The sequence below is a fragment of the Gorilla gorilla genome, chromosome 22 (assembly GCF_029281585.2).
Source record: "Gorilla gorilla gorilla isolate KB3781 chromosome 22, NHGRI_mGorGor1-v2.1_pri, whole genome shotgun sequence".
Lineage (NCBI taxonomy): Eukaryota > Metazoa > Chordata > Mammalia > Primates > Hominidae > Gorilla > Gorilla gorilla.
This window is the reverse complement of record NC_073246.2, coordinates 32983152-33004649: the sequence shown is the minus strand read 5'-3', so window position 1 is coordinate 33004649 and position 21498 is coordinate 32983152. Positions and strand designations below refer to the sequence as shown.

The 21498-nt window shown below is 44.2% G+C and overlaps 1 protein-coding gene across 11 annotated transcripts in view; it reads left to right on the top strand.

Annotated features, from left to right (window-relative positions):
• TIAM1 (TIAM Rac1 associated GEF 1) overlaps window positions 1-2628 on the top strand; it is a 443241-nt gene extending 440613 nt beyond the window's left edge. For 10 of the 11 annotated variants that reach the window (XM_063702595.1, XM_063702591.1, XM_063702592.1 and 7 more), the window contains one exon: window positions 218-2628. In XM_063702595.1, the coding sequence (XP_063558665.1) occupies window positions 218-687 (470 nt within the window). In that variant the 3' untranslated portion in view covers window positions 688-2628. The remainder of the gene's footprint in view (window positions 1-217) is intronic. The other variant, XM_063702596.1, reaches the window with a different exon arrangement.
• The last annotated feature ends 18870 nt before the right edge of the window (window positions 2629-21498 follow it).

The window sequence follows — 21498 nt, the reverse complement described above, 5'->3', positions numbered from 1 at the left end:
CATCAGTTGCTAGAACATCCTCTAAGTCCAGATACCTCGACAAGGTAAATGCTCCATGACAGATTGGTGATATGTAGACTTTAAGCCCCAAAAGACATCAAGGCAGTCAATGCATACCATTTTGGTTTTTATTTTCTCCTGTCCTTTGCTTTCTGGATTTTCATCTCACGTAAAGCATGTGGGGGTTTTATTTTTATATTTTTGTGTGTGTGTGCAGTGTCTGCCCCAAGCAAGTCTCTTGGGAGGAGGAGGCGGCGGCTGGCTCGAAACAGGTTTACCATTGATTCTGATGCCGTCTCCGCAAGCAGCCCGGAGAAAGAGTCTCAGCAGCCCCCCGGTGGTGGGGACACTGACCGATGGGTAGAGGAGCAGTTTGATCTTGCTCAGTATGAGGAGCAAGATGACATCAAGGAGACAGACATCCTCAGTGACGATGATGAGTTCTGTGAGTCCGTGAAGGGCGCCTCAGTGGACAGAGACCTGCAGGAGCGGCTTCAGGCCACCTCCATCAGTCAGCAGGAAAGAGGCCGGAAAACCCTGGATAGTCACGCGTCCCGCATGGCACAGCTCAAGAAGCAAGCTGCCCTGTCGGGGATCAATGGAGGCCTGGAGAGCACAAGCGAGGAAGTCATTTGGGTTAGGCGCGAAGACTTTGCCCCCTCCAGGAAACTGAACACTGAGATCTGACTGCGTCACCTGCCCCGTAGAGAATGTGTGTAGATACTTCCTGCCCTAACTCTGCCCACCCTCCTGTACCGTCGACAAGAATGTCCCCTTAGGTCGCGCTCTTGCACACACGGTTTTGGCAGCTGACTTGGTTCTGAAGCCATGTAGCCACCCAACTTTGTCATTTTCAACAACATCAGAAAGAATTCCTCAGAATCCCAAATAAGCTTGAGTCCTATCTTCTGTATATTACTAAGGGCTTTTATTTATTCTCAATAAATCAGGGCCTGAACAATTAAAAGAAAAAAGATTCTATAGCACTGGAAAGCAAATCACCCCCAGGAGTTAACGGATGTACAACAGATTAATTTAAGGGATAGTAGCACACACACGATCCTTCTATCTGCGATCAGTCTCCTAGTTGGGGAAACCTCTTTCACACACAAAATGAAATGTGTACAGCTTGCAGTGTTCTGACTGTACCCTTCCCTCTTCCATGTCTGAGAATCTCTGTGTATTTTAAGAATGTGTGAGGAGAGGGTGGCGATTCATGTTTCAATGAGCCTCTTTTTTTTTCCTTCCTGTTTTGGTCTATGGCTGGTCTTACTCTGTGTCCATGTTCGGAAGCTCTAGTTTTGCATAGAATTATAGAGATGCCAAACTCTTTGAAAAGAGATCCAAATTTATCGCTTGAGAGAAAGAAAAGAAACACTATTTTTTGTATTTTACCTGAGATACAGGGGCACAAATAGATGAGAATTTTACAGTGTTAGTGTATCCCTGAGCCTAAAAAATGAGGATATAACCTTTTACAGAGAGAGTGAGGCGTGGTGGTTTTATATTTATATATGAAAGGCCAACAAGCTCATGCTAAGGATATACTTTTCTTCCAAAAAGCGGATTTTTTTTTAATGTTTGAATCTATATTTGAGATGGGAGTTTGGTTGGATTAAACATGACACCCAAGTGGGCGGTGTGTGTGTCTGTTGCACATGGCAGGGAGGGGAGCCTCCTTCTCATGGGGTTGCCATGGTGATCATTGGTTTTTCCATCAAAATTGCATCTTCATCCATAGATTACCTTCCCCTTCCCTGACAGTCCATAACCAAACCTTTAAACAGAACAACCTCTTTAAAAACTTCTCTTGTGTTTAACACTTTCTTCATGCCAACGAAACAGGGTAAACATGCTCAAAACGTTAACAGTCTAAACAGATATCCAAATACTAAGAAGAAAAACAAGTTATAGCACTTTCAATTTTTTTTTTTTTTTTAAAAAAAGGTTTATAGCTTTTTCTTTTCCCATGTCACAGTGTCCACTTCCTAAGAAGGGTTTAAAATACTATGAAAACTTTCTTTTTGGGGAAAATATCTATTTGGTGTTTGACACATCAGTAGGTACTTTAAAGACCTGAATTTTATAGTAGCTTTAGGAGTTATATTTTATAAAAATCAGTTATGACTTTATATTTCCAGACAATAGAGAGTTCAGTACATCATGCTCTTGTGCCTCTGCCTGCTTTTCCTGCGTTCCCACCCTGTATTCCCCCCGCCTTTCGGGTTTCCAGGGCTTCGAGCTTGATCTTTTGAAAGTTTTATTCTATTAAATTTTTGCTATATCTTCGGTTTTCTGAAAAAGCTTTAGAATGGTTTCTATACCCTTTGTATCACTGCATTTTTCCATATCATCTCCGGTTTGATCGCGTCCAGATGGAAAACGGAAGCAGAGGCTTCTAATCGTCGCATTTACTGGCTCCAGTGCAACACATCCATCTGAAAACACTCGGAAGTCTGGTGCTTGGAGAGGGTGCCATTGTCTCTTGTACATAAGGTCATGACGTGTCTGTGTCAGAAGTTCTTATATATTTCTTTTATAAGCTGAAAGAAGGTCTATTTTTATGTTTTTAGGTCTATGAATGGAACGTTGTAAATGCTTGTCAAACAATAAAAATAATGAAAAGTGTCTGGGCGGTTCTATGCCTTTTTGGATGGGAGGATGAGTATGAATTGTTGGCGGGAGAGGGGCCGTGGGAGAAGATTCCTGGGAATGCCGTTTATTGAAATAACTCGTGATCATCAGGAGAACGCTGTTGTGGTAGCGCTTGAAGTTTTAACAACAAGAAAAGGTGCATTACAGTTGCATGGCATCTTGACCTAACGTTGCCCCTACTGGGCACTGTTTCTTTTCCAGTCTCCTGCCTATCCCGATGGGAGCAGGCTGGGGGGGGTTCCTGTGAAAATATTGGGGTGAAGTGCAGAGCTCCGACTGGCCTGACTGAGCTCTTGAATCACTCCACATTTCATCACCGGGGGCCTGCTGCCTGAGTCTTTCACAGAATCACCAAACAAGGTAAATACAGTCTTGGGCTGCCTTTCTCTTCCTGTCAGAGTCCCCAGATCTGAGCCTCTCGAGTCCCTTACAAACCTTACCCATCAGTGTTACCCCATCCATCCCTGCCCTCAGTGAAAAGATTGTCTCCTGTCACTAGAAGAGCCTCTCCCTGGCGCATGGGGAGCCCTGTGGTGTAGCTACTTGCTCCTCGCGTGGAGGTCCTGACACCAGCAGCGTCAGTGTCACTGGGAGCTTGTTGGAAGTGCAGAAAACTGGGAGGCAGGAGGAGCACTTGAGGCTAGAAGTTCGAGACCAGCCTGGGCAACATAGTGAGACCCCATCTCTACGAAAAATAAAATACTTAGCTAGTCTTGGTGGTTCACACCTTTAGTCCCAGCTACTCAGGAGGCTGAGGTGGGAGGTGTGCTCAGGAATTTGAGGCTTGCAGTGAACTGTGATCATACTGTTGCACTCCAGCCTGGGAAACAGAGACCCTGTCTCAGAAAAGAAAAATGCAGAAACTTGGGCCCCACCCAGAGGCACTAAACCAGAACTTCCATCTTAACAGGATCCTCTGATGACTCATCCATGTTCATGTTTGAGTCACATTCGTTTGGTAGCCTCCAAACATTTTGATGTTGAGCAGTGATTTGGAGCACATTCCTCTTTATTTTAAATATATTCAGGCATTACAGCAACAATATGTACATCTTTAAGACACAAGATGTCTCTCTGTAGCCAGTGCATCCGTCTTGGGGGATGACTGAAGCCAGCTTTAACACCTGCTCCAGGAAGTTATTCCAGCAGTTTGCACTCTGGTGTAAATGAGATTTAGCAGTTTGGGCTGCTTTCCTCACCAATAGCTGAGCCTATGTGTGCAGAGGAAATGAGTGCTCAAAGTCAACTATAGAGGAACAATCATGCCTTTCCCCACTAGTTTTCATTTATTTTCAGGCTCATCTCCCTCCCACCAGGCTGGCAGAAAACATCCTCAGTTTTCCTCTCCCTTTCTGTTCTTGAGGTTTGGGGGCGGGGTGCTTCCTTCTGCAAAGATAACTGTAGCAGTGACCAGTGTCCTCATCCATCCACGAGCTCCTTCACGCGTGATGGTGGGCTCTCTAGTGTATCCTTTTGCTCACCCAGGATACTTCTGCAGCCTGGTCCCCGGTGTTCTGTCTCCTCTCTGGGACGTTGCCAGGATGCCTCGCCCAAGTGCTGGCCCCTCCCCTTCCACAGAGCTCTCCTGACTGTATCCCTAGCCAGGGGCTATTGCCTTTTTTTTTTTTTTTTCTTGAGAGGGAGTCTCACACTGTCACCCAGGGTGGAGTGCAGTGGCGTGATCTCGGCTCACTGCAACCTCCGCCTCCCAGGTTCAAGGGATTCTCCTGCCTCAGCCTCCCGAGTAGATGGGATTATAGTCGCCCGCCACCACGCCTGGCTAATTTTTTTGTATTTTTAGTAGAGACGAGGTTTCACTATGTTGGTCAGGTTGGTCTCGAATGCCTGACCTCGTGATCCACCCACCTCAGCCTCCCGAAGTGCTGGGATTACAGGCATGAGCCATCGTGCCCTGCTGGCTATTGCTTTTTCTGTGTGTGTGTGGTTATGGGGATGAGGACAGAGAAGCTGGGTTGCAGTGGGGAGCCCTTACCTTGTGTTTTTTTGCAAACTTTTTGTTGATACCCAAGTTTTATAGGCAGTTCTGCTTTTTGATGCAAACCTATTCTGGGATAGGGAATCCCCGTGACAGTTGCCTTAGAAGGGAGGTGTTGAGCAGGTTGGGGGGAAGTTGTGCAAATACAAGGAGAGAAAGAAATACTCAAAATATTCAGCCACTTACATAGAGAATGTGTGAGATCAAAATTGCAGTGTCATGGCCGGTGATGTGGCTCGCACCTGTAATCCCAGCACTTTGGGGGGCCGAGGCGGGTGGATCACTTGAGGTCAGGAGTTCCAGATCAGCCTGATCAACGTGGTGAAATCCCATCTTTACTAAAAATACAAAAATTAGCCAGGCGTGGTGGCACACATCTGTAATCCCAGCAACTTGGGAGGCTGAGGCAGAAGAATCACTTGAACCCGGGAGGTGGGGCTGCAGTGAACTGAGATTGCCGCGCCGCACTGCACTCCAGCCTGGGCAACAGAGTAAGACTCTGTCTCAAAAAAAAAAACAAAAAAAAAACAAAGGCAGTGTCACAATCCCCCTAGGCTTCTCTAAAGGAAGTCATTGTTGGTAGAAGGAAAAAGGAGTATTCAGAACACAAATCATGAATGTGTAAGGCTTCTGTAAACACATGGAGTATGGATGCTGTTGGCAAGATACTGTCTTCTGCCGAACAGTGCAGGGGTAGAAACCCTCCCAGGTCGTGTTCCTGGGATCACCTTGTTTCCATTCTTCTGCCTGTCATATGCCTCTCCGCCTCCACCATGTACCAATAGAATGCATTCCATAGAAAACCTCATTCGTCGACAATGGAGTTTATTCTGGTCTATTCTTTCTACATCTTGAAGCAACCTTTAGCCCATACATTCTACTGTTTTAGTAAGTCAATTTCTGCTGTCACTGAGTCCACCACCTCGACCGTGTTCCTGAGTGAGATGTGAGTCATGCACATCTTCATGTCACTGCTGTCAAACTGGGCTGACGGCTTCTAACTTGTGTGCAGTGGATCCTCTGCTGTTGTCACTTGGGATTTATTTCTCTCTCTCTCTGTCTGTCTGTCTGTCTCTGTCTGTCTGTCTGTCTGTCTGTCTCTCTCTCTCTCTCTCTTCTCACTCTGTCGCCCAGGTTGGAGTGCAGTGGTGTGATCTCGGCTCACTGCAACCTCTGCCTCCCAGGTTCAAGCAGTTGTCCCTGCCTCAGCATCCCAAGTAGCTAGGATCACATGCCCAGCTAATTTTTGTATATTTTGGTAGAGACAGGGTTTCACCATGTTGGCCAGGCTGGTCTCGAACATCTGACCTCAGGTGAGCCACCTGCCTTGGCCTCGCAAAGTGCTGTGATTACAGGCAGTCCCTTGGGATTAAAAATGACAAGGGATTTAGACTATATGTGCACACCTTGCACTTTCTGTGCAGTCAACTACCCTCAGGTTGGGGAGGTATGACGCTTTTTTAAAAAACCCAAATCCAGGGTCCCTAATATTTTTTAAAAAATTCAGGAATCACATAATCCTTCAGAATTTTTTTCCATGTTCTTCAACATACTTCGTACCCAGGTCAAGCCGAAGTTAGATTTTTTTTAGCCCATGAGGCCCTAGTGGGATTACTTTCAGCTTTCTGGGCACCAGCTTCATCCTTTTTAACTTCGATACTTAGTTTCTTGTCTTGAACACCACCTGGGGCTTCCTGGGCTGTTCCCAAGAATGATTTGGTTACAGGATGTCCTGTGTTCTGTTCTGCTCAACTCTGTGCTTGTGTGTTCTGCGTGGTGCCATTACCTTGTATTTTAGACATTAATGGTTGGTTAATTATAGGCCCCTGACTTTCAATCAAGATGGTAACGTTTGATTGTCCTTGATTGGTTTCTTGAATATGTGCATGGGTTGTGCATGTGTGCACACACACACTTAAAAATGAGTTTATATTTTATTAACATACAGTTTTGTTAACCTGATTTTTACTCTTAATGATACAAGTTGTAGACATTTTCTTGACATTCTAAAAAGGTCTGCGTCACTGTAAGTCATGGCCACATCCATCATAATGGTCATAGTTCACCGTAATTTTCATAACCAATTCCCTGCTGATGGGCATGAAGGATTCCAGGGGTTTTATTTCGTTATTAAGAAAACATGATGAACACCCATATTGGATATTTCTGTGCACTGGTCCAGTTGCTTCCTGAGGGAATACTGAAGAGGTAGCTTTGGGAACATTTATATACATTTTAAAGATCTTGATTGCCATTTCTAAATTCTAAGATGCTGTATTCCTGTTTGGCTTCTGATGAGATGTCAAGATCCTACTTCCTGTCTAGTGTGTCCACTTTGACAGAAATGGCTTTTCCACCTGAGTTTGTATTTCGATTATTTGGGCCGGATATGCTTGGTGAGCTGGGACTTCTCCCACTCCTGTCCTCCTTTCTCTGTTCACACTCAGTTTTTTTTTTTGTTTTGTTTTGTTTGGTTTTGAGATGGAGTCTCGCTCTGTCGCCAGGCTGGAGTGCAATGGGGCGATCTCGGCTCACTGCAACCACCGCCACCCAGGTTCAACCGATTCCCTTGCCTCAGCCTCCTGCGTAGCTGGGACTACAGGCATGTGCCACCACGCCCGGCTAATTTTTTTGTATTTTAGTAGAGACGGGGTTTCACCATGTTGGCCAGGATGGTCTCGATCTCCTGACCTCGTGATCCACCCACCTCAACCTCCCAAAGTGCTGGGATTACAGGCACATTGTTTTACTGTTAGTCTTAAGGGTATTGGGTGTTTCTGGTGACAGGAGTTGAGCATCCATGCACTCCCCTTCAAAGTTTCAGAGATTTTAAACATTCCCCTACCTCATACATGCTGTCTGATGTCTTGCCTCCAGATTTAAATGAAGGTTGAGTTTTTTACGATATTGATGAAATCAGTTTTATATGACAGACATGGCCATTTTGAGGAATAAGGATTTATTGACTTTTTTTTTTTTTAAGGTTTGAATAGACTCAGTAGTTGGACCAGTGATGTCACAGGACTAGGTCTCAAGTGACCGTAATCTTACAATTCACTCCTAAACTCCAGCAGATGGGAAAGTGGTAATTGCTCCAGGAATAGAGTTGTTTAGTTTGGGGAATGGACAGAAAGTCAAGGTAGGGACGGAGTGTCATTCACTTGAAACAAATCTTGATACCTTTTACTAAGGGCCCTTGCATAAAAGATGCGTTTTTGTGGAAAACTAGGGGAAACAGACAATGACTGGCAGGTCTCATATTAACCTTTCAAGTCTCAGGGAGTTTCTCGCCACCAGCTGGAGTAAGGTGCATCAGACCCGATAGAGCAATGATCCTTGAACCAAAATGTGACTTTCCAAGGGTTCAAGGGTGCAGATGGTTTAAGGGGAATCCTTATCTAGATACTCAATGTCAAGTGCCCTTTCCTAAAACTGATCTGCTTGGGAATGTGCTTGTGATAAACTGCACATTCTCTTCCCTCCCTCCCTTTTGACAGTCATCTTGCTCCCATTTTATTAAAAAAAGAGAGAGACTCCTCTCAGCTGTCCTGGATTGTACTTAGAGGAAGAACCTCTGGGATACCAAACAAATGGTCACAGAGAAGTGGTGTGTTTGGAAAGTAAATGACACCACCGACCAGGGAGCTAATCCTTCGGTAAGCCAGGTGGTTTCTAATTATTTGCTCCTAATCAGTTTGAAGAAGGACCTAATCAAGTCGTCAGGTGATAAATCATTAATTATAGATGATATCTCTGATTTGGTGCAGATAACTCAAGAGGTCAGAGAATTGAGTGACACATAAAACTGCCATAATTAAACTTCTTTCACTGCCAGTAGTCTTCAAACAAGGCTTTTCTGTGCTTGCATCTACAAAAATGAAAAGTAGAAATAGAATTGATGCAGAACTCTGTCTAGCTAAAAATAAGATCCACTGACTTGGATACATGAACTAATTGAAAAATAAAAATATCCATTTCATTAAGAGATTATTTCCAGTGAAATTTTACTCTTTATATTTGATATTTTTATGTATCTCTCTCTCTCTCCATATATATATATATATATATCCCCATATATAAACTCTCTCTCTCTCTCTCTGTGTATATATATATAAACTCCAGCAGATGGGAAAGTGGTAATGGCTCCAGGAACAGAGTTGTTTAGTTTGGGGAATGGATAGAAAGTCAAGGTAGGGATGGAGTGTTATTCACTTGAAATAAACCTTGGTACCTTTTACTAAAATATATATATATATATACATACACTTTTTTTTTTTGGCGGTAGAGGGGGACAGGGCCTTGCTCTGTCACCCAGGCTGGAGTGCAAGAGCACAATCATAGCTCACTGCAGCCTCAAACCGGATTCAGGCGATCCTCCCACCTCAGCCTCCTGAACAGCTGAGACTGCAGACACATGCCATGACCCCTGGGGCTAATTTTTACATTTTTTGTAGAGAGAGGATCTCCATATGTTGTCCAAGCTGGTCTGGAACTCCTGGCTTCAAGCAGTTTTCCCACCTTAGCCTCCCAAAGTGCTGGGATCACAGGCATAAGCCACTGTGCCTAGCTGATATATTTTTATATTGGTCAATCGTCTACCAATAATAATTGGAGTGGTAACACAATCCATAAGTGATTTTTTAAAAAAATAGTTGGAGCTTTATCGTCATAGGAAATGACAAAACTTTTAACATAGACATTTATCTAGATCTTTGTTCTAGAGAAGTTTGATAGGGTAATAGGATATAATAGGATATTAGAAAATGGGGCTAAAAGAAAAAAGGAACGATGTGAAATTTTTCAGTTTTTAAATGTATCCTTTGAATGGATGATGAGCATCAAATTGATTTGGGATTTTGGATACACTGGATACATTAAAACTGACATAATAGTTTTATTTGAAAATATCAAATTTTATAATATGTTAGTGTATCAATTGCTAGGTAACAAAAGCACCCTAAGGCTTAGTGGCTTAATACAACAAGCATTTATGATGTTCATGAATCTGGGGGTTTAGCTGGGTAGTTCTGGACTTGGCTGGGTTGGTGGAGCTCCATGGTCAGCTGGCGGTTCAGCTCAGCTGGGGCTGCATGTTCTCACACCCTGTGGCCTCACGTATGTGTCAGTTGGAAGGCTGCTTGGTCTAGGAACCTCAGCCAGGACAGCTTCACGTGGTCTCTCTTCCACCAGTAGACTAGCATAGGCTTCCTTACATGGTGACTGCAGGTTCCAAAGAGTAGCAGGAGCAAGCCCCAGAACACAAGTGATTTTCAGGCTTCTTCTTGATTCACCTTTTCATAACCCTTGGCGAAAGCAAGCCGTGTGTCCAGTTGGGAAGGAACTCTCCAGGGTCATGGATCCAGGGAAGTGTGACTCCTTAGGGACCATTACTGCAGTAATCTACCATAGCCAGACATAGCATCCTTTGAAACTCCTTAAATTGGTAATAAAAACATTTATTATGACATTTAGCTGTCAGAAGGAATATATTTTCAAAATTATCTTAGGGAGTTTCTGAGAAGAAATTGGAAATTTTTACAGAGAAGTCGGAGTTATTGTCGAGGGCAGTCCAGGCTTTCTTACTCTTCCCCTCTGTATTGAGAACAGGGCGTCTGAATGGAGAGGAAGTGCATGGGCTTTGGGGTGGGACCCCTGTGTGCTTGAACCTTGACATTTCCGTTGACCAGCTGTGTGAACCTGGGCAAAACACCAATGCTTCTGTGTCTCTTTCTGCACCTCTGCAGTGGGGTATAATAACACCTACTTTATCATTGTGACCAATTAGTGGTCACCACCTGCTGTGTCTCCCTCTCCCTCCTGCAGCCCACATCGACAAAGCCACAGGGCCTCAATGTTCTCAGTGTTCTGAGATGATGAGATGGTGCCAAGTTCACTTTGGAAGCTTCTAGCTCTGGTTTTGACAAATCAAGTGAAAATTGGCATTTGTAGAGAACAAGCTGGAAAATGCCTTTATTCTAATTACAGTTTTGTATCCACTTGTAAAGTTATTCACCACCCTGTTAAATATATAAAAGTTAATCTTGACTTAAAAGTGATCTAAGTGATTAGAATAAAAATAAACATTTTCGTATTGAATTTTAAATAATGGAAAAGCTACCTTGAAAGTGTGTTCAATTTTTGTACCGGTTTTTTTTTTTGTTTTTTTTTTTTTTGAGACGGAGTCTCACTCTGTTGCCCAGGCTGGAGTGCAGTGGCACCGTCTCGGCTCACCGCAACCTCCGCTTCCCAGGTTCAAGCGATTCTCCTGCCTCAGCCTCCCAAGTAGCTGGGACTACAGGTGATGCCACCATGCCTGGCTAATTTTTGTATTTTTAGTAGGGACGGGGTTTCACTATGTTGGCCAGGATGGTCTCGAACTCCTGACCTTGTGATCTGCCTGCCTCGGCCTCCCAAAGTGCTGGGATTACAGGGGTGAGCCACTGCGCCCGGCCTGATTTTTAAAGCAAATATGGAAGCTGTAATCAAACTAGCAATTTGTGGGTGAGCCCTGTGTCACTGCTGTATTACTCAATAATTCATGTTCAGATAGCTGAGTCTGAAGTACCCCAGTTTGGGAATTAAAAAGGAATTAAAACCCATAATCTATATCTTAGCTAAGATAGGAAAAATTTACTAAAATATTTTTTTCTGGTTGAATTTCAGATTTCTCCTATAACTCTGCACACCAGAAAAAAATCTATAGTACAAATACACATGAAATTCCATCAACTGTTTCATTTTTTTTTAAATTTTTCTTAATCTTGTTCAGGGCATACACAATTTGTTTTACTTAAAATTATATTATTCACTCAATTTTTATAAGGAACACACTTGAGAATTCTACCAGAGTTTTATTGATACTGCTCTTTCTTAAGCAGTTGATCTTGAAATTCTCTTAAAAAATTATATTTGAGTTTTAAAACTTGTAATTGCCTGTGAGAGGAAAATAATTTTTCTTTCTATCCTTCTTAGTTTTTAACTGGGATCTGTGTAACAAAAGACAGATTATTAAAAGCAAAGAGAAGCTGATTAACAAGTATATTTCATATACACATGGGAGAAAACTCAGAGAAAGAGTAACTGTCAAAGAGGTGGCTGAGAACTTTGCTGTATATAGTACCTTTAACAAAGAGCAGTACATCTTTAGAGAAGTGACAAGACAAGGAAAAGGACCTTCAGTCTTTAGGGGTGGCAAATTGTGGGAAGGCAAATAAACAGAAAGGAAACTAAGGGTGGATAAAGGCTAGTTTGTCATGTGGATTCCTCTGGTGCCATCTTCAGGTTGATAAGGCTGTAAAGTCATCTCTTTTTGGTAGAGACGAGAGGAGGGACCCTGATGTAAATCTGTTTTGCTTTTAGGCAAATAGGGGAAGGGCAGAGAGCTTTTCTCCTATCTGCTTCTTCTCAATTGCCTTCATCCCAGAAGAATCCTTATGCCGGCCGGGCACAGTGGCTCACGCCTGTAATCTCAGCATTTTGGGAAGCCAAGGCGAGCAGATCACTTGAGGTCAGGAGTTCGTGACCAGCCTGACCAACATGGGAAAACCCCGTCTCTACTAAAAATACAAAAATTAGCCAGACGTGATGGTGCATGCCTGTAATCCCAGCTACTTAGGAGGCTAAGGCAGGAGAATTGCTTGAACCTGGGAGGCGGAGGTTGCAGTGAGGCGAGATTGTGCCACTGCACTCCAGCCTGGGCAACAGAGCAAGATTTGGTCTCAAAATAAAATAAAATAAAATAAAAAAGAAAAGAAAGGTTCCTTATGCCAAAGTGTCATATTTTGAGGTGTTATATTTGCTACCCTTCAGTTGTTATTTTCTTTTGCTCATTTTTCTGTAATAGCCCAGAAAAGTTGGTCTGATTTTTATTTATTAAGAGCTCTCTTATGAAGACAGCTGGTCCAGGATAATTCTTATGTTTCAGATCTACAGACTCCAGCAATATCATTAATCCCGGGAGTGGGATCCCAGGCTGCCACTGCCATGTGGTGGGGCCTCAGAGGGGATCCCTCTCTGCCATGGAGCTTGTTTTTATAAGTTAAGAAATGGTCATGCTTTCTACAAGGAAATGTTCCTGTTGTACCTTGGTAGATACTATGTTTAAGAAATTTTGACATGGCAAAAATAAAATTGTCTTGGGGAGGCAAGAGGAAAGCTGGCATCTCAAGCTGGAAAAGTCCAAGTCATTGGTTAGATTCTGAAATGACTCTGAAACGTTTTATTAATTGTATTAGTCCATTCTCACATTGCTATAAAGAACTACATGAGACTGGGTAATTTATAAAGAAAAGAGGCTTAATTGGCTCACGGCTTCACAGGCTGTACAGGAAGCATGGACAATCATGGTGGAAGGCAAAGGGGAAGCCAGCTGGAGCAGGAGGAAGAGAGCAAAAGGAGAAGTGATACACACTGTTTTTTTGTTTTGTTTTGTTTTTTTGAGATGGAGTCTCAATACAGAGGGGAAGAGTAAGAAAGGAAATGGGTAACAAGCAGAGGTTGGAACAGTTTGGAGGGCTCAGAAAATAGAAAAATGTGGGAAAGTTTGGAACTTCCTAGGGATTTGGAGGGCTCAGAAGACAGAAAGATGTGGGAAAGTTTGGAACTTCCTAGAAACTTGTTGAATGGCTTTGACCAAAATGCTGACAGTGATATGGACCATAAAGTCTAGGCTGAGGTGGTTTCAGATGGAGATGTGGAACTTGTTGAGAACTGGAGCAAAGGTGACTCTTGTTATACTTTAGCAAAGAGACTGGCAGCATTTTGCTACAGCCCTAGAGATCTGTGGAACTTTGAACTAGAGAGAGATGATTTAGGATATCTGGCGGAAGAAATTACTAAGTGGCAAAGCATTCAAGAGGAAGCAGAGCATAAACATTTGGAAAATTTGCAGCCTAATGAGGCAACAGAAAAGAAAAATGCATTTTCTAGGGAGAAATTCAAGCCTGTTGCAGAAATTTGCATAAGTAACAAGGAGCTGAATGTTAATCACCAAAAATCAATGGGGAAAATATCTCCAGAGCATGTCAGAGACCTTCACAGCAGTACCACCCATCACAGGCCTGAGGCCTAGGAGGGAAAAATGGTTTTCTGGGCCAGGTCCAGGGCTCCCCTGCTGAGTGCAGCCTAGGGACTTGGTGCCCTGTTTTGTCCTAGCTGGTCTAGCCATAGCTAAAAGGGGCCAAGGAACAGCTCAGACTGTGGCTTCAGAGGGTGCAAACCCCAAGCCTTGGCAGCTTCCACGTGGTGTTGAGCCTACGGGTGCACAGAAGTCAAGAATTGAGGTTTGGGAACTTCTGCCTAGATTTCAGAGGATGTATGGAAATACCTGGATGTCCAGGCAGAAGTTTCCGGCAGGGGCAGGGCCCTCATGGAGAACCTCTGCTAGGGCAGTGTGGAAGAGAAATGTGGGGTGGGAGCCCCCACACAGAGTCCCCACTGGGGCACTGCCTAGTGAAACTGTGAAAAGGGGGCCACCATCCTCCAGACCCCAGAATGGTAGATCAACTGACAGCTTGCACCGTGTACCTGGAAAAGCTGCAGACACTTAATGCCAGGCCTTGAAAGCAGCTGGGAGGTGGGCTATACCCTGCAAAGCCACAGGGGTGGAGCTGTCCAAGGCCATGGGAGCCCACCTCTTGCATCAGCATGACCTGGATGTGAGAAATGGAGTCAAAGGGGATCATTTTGGAACTTTAAGGTTTAATGACTGACCTATTGGATTTTGGACTTCATGGGGCCTGTAACCTCTTTGTTTTGGGCAGTTTCTCCCATTTGGAGCAGGTATATTTACCCATTGCCTGTACCTTCATTGTATCTAGGAAGTAACTAACTTGCTTTTGATTTTACAGGCTCATAAGTGAAGGGACTTGCCTTGTCTCAGATGAGACTTTGGAATGTGGACTTTTGAGTTAATGCTGTAATGAGTTAAGACTTTTGACGACTGCTGGGAAGGCACAATTGGTTTTGAAATGTGAGGACATGAGATTTCGGAGTAAATAAGTTTCCATAGATATTTTCTGGGACAGCAATAAAGTGAAGAGTAATAAAGTTCCATAGATATGTACTCAGTGTCTCTGCTACTAATAACTGATACCACACTTGGGATGTGGCAGTGGTGAAGAGGAGGGGCAGTGGGAGGAACTCCTAGGTCTTTAGGAGCAAGGAGCGGGCAGTGATGCATAGATAGTGAGGGACTCGGTAACTGGAAGGTCCCACCCTTGCTCTTTCCCTGTTGTGCTCATTAGGACCTTTTCACTTGGGGTTTCCTGCAATTGCAGAAGAGGTGCAACCTTTTGTCTAAGGGAAGCACATGATAGCTTAATGTGCATGTAGACAGATGCTCAGAATATGACATGGCCTCCATTTGGCTTCCAGGTAGCTGATGTTTTCTTCTGGTGGTGTTGAGGGACAGTGAAATTAGGAAATCATACACATCAGTTGTATATGCTCAAGCCTGAGTAGCTTTGAAAATATACTGATGCCAAGACCCTCCTCATGCTAAGAAAATCACAATCTCTGGGGGTGAGATCAGAGCATCAGCATACCTTAGCCCTTGAACAACACAAGTTTGAACTGTGTGAATCCACATATTCGTGGATCTTCTTCTGCCTCTGTCACCCCTGAGACAGCAAGACTAACCCCTCCTCTTCCTCCTCCTTCTCAGCCTACTCAACATGAAGATGACAAGGAGGAAGACTTTTATGGTAATTCACTTCCACTTAATGAATAGTAAATATATTTTCTTTCTTTATTATTTTCCTAATAACATTTTCTTTTCTTCAGCTTATTCTGTTGTAAGAATACAGTGTATACTACATATAACATACAAAATATGTGTTAATTGACTTGATGTTATTGATAAGTCTTTTGGTCAACAATAGGCTATGAATGGTTAAGTCTTTGGAAAGTCAAGAGTTACACATGAATTTTTGACTGCATGGGGAGTTGTTCCTAACTCCTATGTTGTTCCAGAGTCCACTGTATTTAAAAGCTTCCTCCAGGTGATTCTAATGTGCCAGTAGAACAGTGAACTATAGGTCAATATCGATGACTAACAAGAAACTTAGTCCTTTTTTCCTTCTCTGTCTTGTAATTGTATTGAAAATATTTAGATCTAATTTACCTTGGTGATTTGAGAAACGTATCCATGTAACATTTATTGAGCACCTATTATATATAAGAGGTGGGGGGCATAATATGGATAAGCATGATTTCTGTTTAAAGGTGCTTATAATCTGGCAGATACAAGTGTATGAGCTGCCCCTGATATACACCTGTCATTAGCATTCCTGTTCCCTGAGAGCTGTTTTATCTTCCTCCTCCAAGAACTTCCTGAGAAGGTGATGGGCTTCTGAACAAGCTGATACACAGACAGGAGACAGGGAAATACTGGGTAGAAGAGGGCAGTTCCCTGGCAAAGGCCCCACCCCCAGGCCTGGAAACCTGCAGCCCTAAATGGGGACATTCCTGTTTTCACAGCCAGATGTTGCCATTTGGCCTGCTACATCCCGCTATCCTGTACCCATATAAACCCCAAACCCCAGGTTCTACTCTTCATCAAACCTGGTATATATAAAAAATACTTAGAATTAACTATTTTTTTTAGGTCTTTATTTCCTAATGAAGGATCTCGTGTCACATAAAACCAGTATCTAATAAATCTGTATATTTTCTTTTGTTAACTTGTCTTTTGTTAGTCTAAGTTACAGGGCTAGAGAACCAGCCAGAGAATCTAAGATAGGTAGAGGGAAAATAATTGTTTTTCTGAGCTAGAAAGGAGTTCAGTATTTGAAATAGGAATGGAAAAGCAAGATGCAACATGAGGATTTTCAGAGCTGTAAAACTGAAAAGTCCTTCATTCTTTGAAGTACATTTGCTTGAATTATTCTTTTGTTTTTTAAATTCCAAAATTAATGTAAGTTCAAATTTTTACAGCTTATATATACATATACACACACATTTATACACAGACACACACTTTTTTTTTTTTTTAAAGAGAGTCTCACTCTGTCACCCAGGCTGGAGTGCAGTGGAGTGATCATAGCTCACTGTAACCTCAAACTCCTGGGCTCAAATGATCCTCCTGCCTCAGCCTTCCACTTCCCCCCCACCTCACGCCCCCCACTGCCCCACCACCCCAGGTAGCTAGGCAAATGCCACCATGCCTGGCTGATTTTAAAAAGATTCTTTGTAGTGAAACTATCTCACTGTATTGCCCAGGCTGGTCTCAAACTCCTGGCCTCAAGCAATCCTCCTGCCTTGGCCTCCCAAAGTACTGGGATTACAGGCATGAGCCATTGTACCTGGTCACAATTTAATTAGTAATAAATTTAAATGGAGGGAAACCCACTTAGTTGTCATATTAGCTGTTCTTCTGTCTGTAAATGACACAAGAAGCCACCCATATATGGCAGATCCAGTTTGCCTCTACATAACCATTGCTAACATTTGGGTATTGCTCCTATATTTTCATATGTATACACGTGTCTAACTTATACACATATATAAATGCATATTTAAATAGAATCATATTGTACCTTATTGTACTATCTGCCTTCATTTATTATCCATCATGAGTAGTTCCCCTTATCATTAAGCATCTTCCTATAACATACTTTTTAATGGTTACAAAGATTCCCTTTGGGATGACACACCAAATGATAGAGTTTGGACGTGTGCCCCCTCCAAATCTCATGTTGAAATGTGATTCTCAATATTGGAGGTGAGGCCTGGTGGGGGTGATTTGATCATGGGGGCAGGTCTCTCGTGAATGGTTTAGCACCATCCCCAGGTGATAAGTGAGTTCTTGCTCGGTGAGTTCACATGAGACCTGGTTGTATAAAAGTCTGGAACCTCCCGGCAACCCTGGATCTTGCCATGTGACATCACCTTCTCTCCCTTTGCCACCTGCCATGATTAGAAGCTTCCTGAGGCCTCACCAGAGGCAGACGCTGGAGCCATGCTTGTACAGCCTGCAGAACCATGAGCCAATTAACCCTCTTTTATTATAAATTACCAGCCTCAGGTATTCCTTTTCTTTTTCTTTTTTGTTTTTGTTTTTTGAGACAGAGTCTCACTCTGTCACCCAGGCTGGAGTGCAGTAGCATGATCTCGGTTCACTGCAACCTCTGCCTTCTGGGTTCAAGCGATTCTTCTGCCTCAGCCTGCCGAGTAGCTAGGACTATAGGTATGCGCCACATGCCCAGCTAATTTTTGTATTTTCAGTAGAGACAGGGTTTCACCATATTGGCCAGGCTGGTCTTGAACTCCTGACCTCATGATCCGCCCACCTTGGCCTCCCAAAATGCTGGGATTACAGGTGTGGGCCACTGAGCCTGGCCAAGATATTCCTTTATAGCAATGCAAAAACAGACTAACACGCTATAGGTCCTCAAATACTTGCTAACAAAGGGAGGGTCTCAACTTGATATTTGATAATGTTGGACATTTAGATCATTTACATGTTAGCTATTGTAAATAAAACACTTTGATGTGAACATTACCTTGAAAATAATGACACCCTTGTATAATGACATTATCAACGGTAAAATTAATCACACCTTTAAAATAATTCCACTTGGAGATTGCATTTGTATTATACACTTCAGAACATGTACATATACATGTATCTGGTCCTCCCAAACCCTGTCAGATGAATTGGGCGGATATGCTTATCTTTTCTCACTATCTTAGAGGTGAGGGAGGAAGGTGTGGCTCACACCACAAACAGCAGCTTTTGTGTTTCGTGTTCATGACCGGGATTAGACCGCACACAGAGGGAAAGACTGGAAGACCGTGCATTTCCAAGCCAGACAGTTCATCGATTAGCTATCATAACAGGACTGTATGCTAGAAATCCAAGGAGCAAGATGCCACCCTGCTTCTCGTAGTAAGGATAACAGAGCAAGCTCGCCACGCATCAAGGGCTTTTTGCCGAACTAGCTTTTGAGGGTACGACGTGTACCCCCGTGCTCCCTGCTGGAGACCTGTTGGATCGTCTCAAGCTTTTTTGGCAATGTCCACAAAGGAGTTAAATCTGACTTAGCAACCAGGCTGTGAGTTTCCGGGGTCCAGGAGTGGGAGATGAGCAGGAACCCGTCCCAAGCAGGAATCTGTCCCAAGTTCATCTTTTAGCTAAAGGGAGGGCTGTGGCCCCTCACCCTGCTCTGGGTTGGGAGCGGAGCATCGATGTATTTAAGAGCATCCAGGTGATTGTAATGTGCCAGTTGGATCTAATTTACCTTGAAAATTCATGCATTTAACTAACAGATTCTGGCAGTGAAGAGCCGGACGATGATTTTTGTCTTGATAAAGAAATAAAGGGGATAAATAGAATGTTGGCTGCGGTTGCTGCTTATCGAACGTTTTCCCCAAATCTAAGGGTTTGCCCGAGTAGGAAGGATGCGGAAGGATGGCGTTCCACCTTATTTCCACCTCCCTCACAGCATCCCACCTGGTACCGTGCCTGGCTGGCTGGGGGCACTTTCAGCGCGGTCCTGTGCGAGGACGTTTCTCTGGTGCCCTCTCGCGGTGGATCAGCAAAGTGCCGCGTTTTATTTAGAACCAGAATGGGCCTAGAAGGACCCCTGGACGTCATATTTTGTAACCCTCTCATTTTAGAGATGAGGAACCGAGGCCTAGAGCAGTGAAGCGGTTTGCCCAGGCTCACATGCCTAGTAATTAGGTTAAGTGGGGTTTGGCTGGGGACAGTGTTTAGGAATAGGAGAGGGTAACCCAGATCCCTGGAGTTCGATAGCCTGAACAAAGGCTTGGGAAATGAGAATCAGCTGGTGATGGATGGAATTAGAACAGATGCTGGGTGCCACACACAAGGCTGCGGGTGATTGCTGCTGCCACCACTGGAGCCTCAGAACCTGAAAATTTACAAAGCCCCTCAAGGCCAATATGTCCCAAACTGAACTTACCATTTCCACCTTCACTTTATCTTCTTCCACCATCTCAGTAAATGGCCTCACCTTCTCTCAGGTTGCTCAGGCTGGACAACTAGTCATCTCTCTCTGTAGTCCACATCCAATCCATCACTGAGTCCTGCTTCCTGTAAAATTTAGCCCGGGTGCAGTAGCTCACGCCTGTAATCCCAGCAATTTGGGAGACTGAGGAGGGCGGATCACTTGAGGTCAGGAGTTCGAGACCAGCCTGGCCAACACGGCAAAACCCCATCTCTACTAAAATACAAAAATTAGCTAGGCGTGATGGTGGGCGCCTATAATCCCAGCTACTCGAGAGGCTGAGGCAGGAGAATGGCTTGAATCCGGGAAGTGGAGATTGCAGTGAGCTGAGATTGCGCCACTGCACTCCAGCCTGGGTGACAGAGCAAGACCCTGTCTCAAAAAAAATAAAAATAATTAAAAAAAATTATCTTGAATCCTCTACTGCCAAAACTTCCCCTTGCCTATGACTATGAAAACCTGGGTAGTGGACATCTTCCAGCCGTGGCTGTCCAAATGTTGAACACCCTCCTTGCATAGATAGCGTCTCACCTCGGGAGCATTGTCCTGCTTTCTCAAGGTAGAATCTGGTCAGCTTCCTTTCCCAGGCCTCCCACACACCCCTTGCAACTGGAATGTAGATGTGTGTGCTGGGCTTTACTCAGTTAGGTGCAAACCCAGGAAGCTGCAATATGGAAGTGAGTGACGTGATGAAGCCTGAGGATGGAGCCGGCCTTTCATCAGGGTTTGAACATCCTGGAGGGCACAAGGGGATGATTTGGGAGGAAGAGAAGCAAAGGGCACAGAGCAGAAAGAACACAAGGAGAGAGGCGGTGTCAGATGATTGCGGGGAACTACATTTTGGGTTATGACCCAGTGTGATGGTTAATACTGAGTGTCAACTTGATTGGATTGAAGGATGCCAAGTATTATTCCTGGGTGTGTCTGTGAGGGTGTTCCCAGAAAAGATTAACATTTGCGTCAGTGAACTGGGAGAGGCAGACCCACCCTCAATCTAGGTGAGCACCATCTAATCAGGGGCTAGCTCGGCCAGAATAAAAAATAGCAGAAGGACATGGAAAGACTAGACTAGCTTACTCTTCTGGCCTCCATCTTTCTCCCGTGCTGGATGCTTCCTGCCCTCAAACATCAGACTCCAGGTTCTTCGGCTTTGGGACTTGGACTGGCTTCCTTGCTCTTCAGCTTGCGGATGGTCTGTTCTGGGACCTCACCTTGTGATGGTGTGAGTCAATACTCCTTAATAAACTCCCCTGTATATATACATCTATCCTATTAGTTCTGTCCCTCTAGAGGACCCTGGCTAACACACCCGGGGCGATGTAGAGATAACACATGGTGGTGCTGGATTTTTCAGGCTTTCTTTCTTTTTTTCTTTGAGAGGGAGTCTCGCTCTGTCGCCCAGGCTGGTGTGCAGTGGCGCGATCTCGGCTCACTGCAAGCTCCGCCTCCCGGGTTCACGCCATTCTCCTGCCTCAGCCTCCCCAGTAGCTGGGATTACAGGCGCCCACCACCATGCCTAGCTAACTTTTTTTGTATTTTTAGTAGAGACAGGGTTTCACCGTGTTAGCCAGGATGGTCTCGATCTCCTGACCTCGTGATCCGCCCACTTCGGCCTCCCAAAGTGCGGGGATTACAGGCATGAGCCAACACGCACGGCCATTTCTCAGGCTTTCAAACTCTGATGCACAAAAACTGTTGCCGTGGTGCAGAACAAGCTAAGGCTGCAGGTAGAACAGGTGAGCTGGTGAGGCTGCCACAGGAGCTTGGGGCTGTGGTGGGCGCTCTGAAGGCCTGTGCAGAAACAAGCTGACTGGAAACAGAGTCTCATATATAAGACAACAAAGCTGATGTGGGAAACAATAAACAAGTAGCTAATAC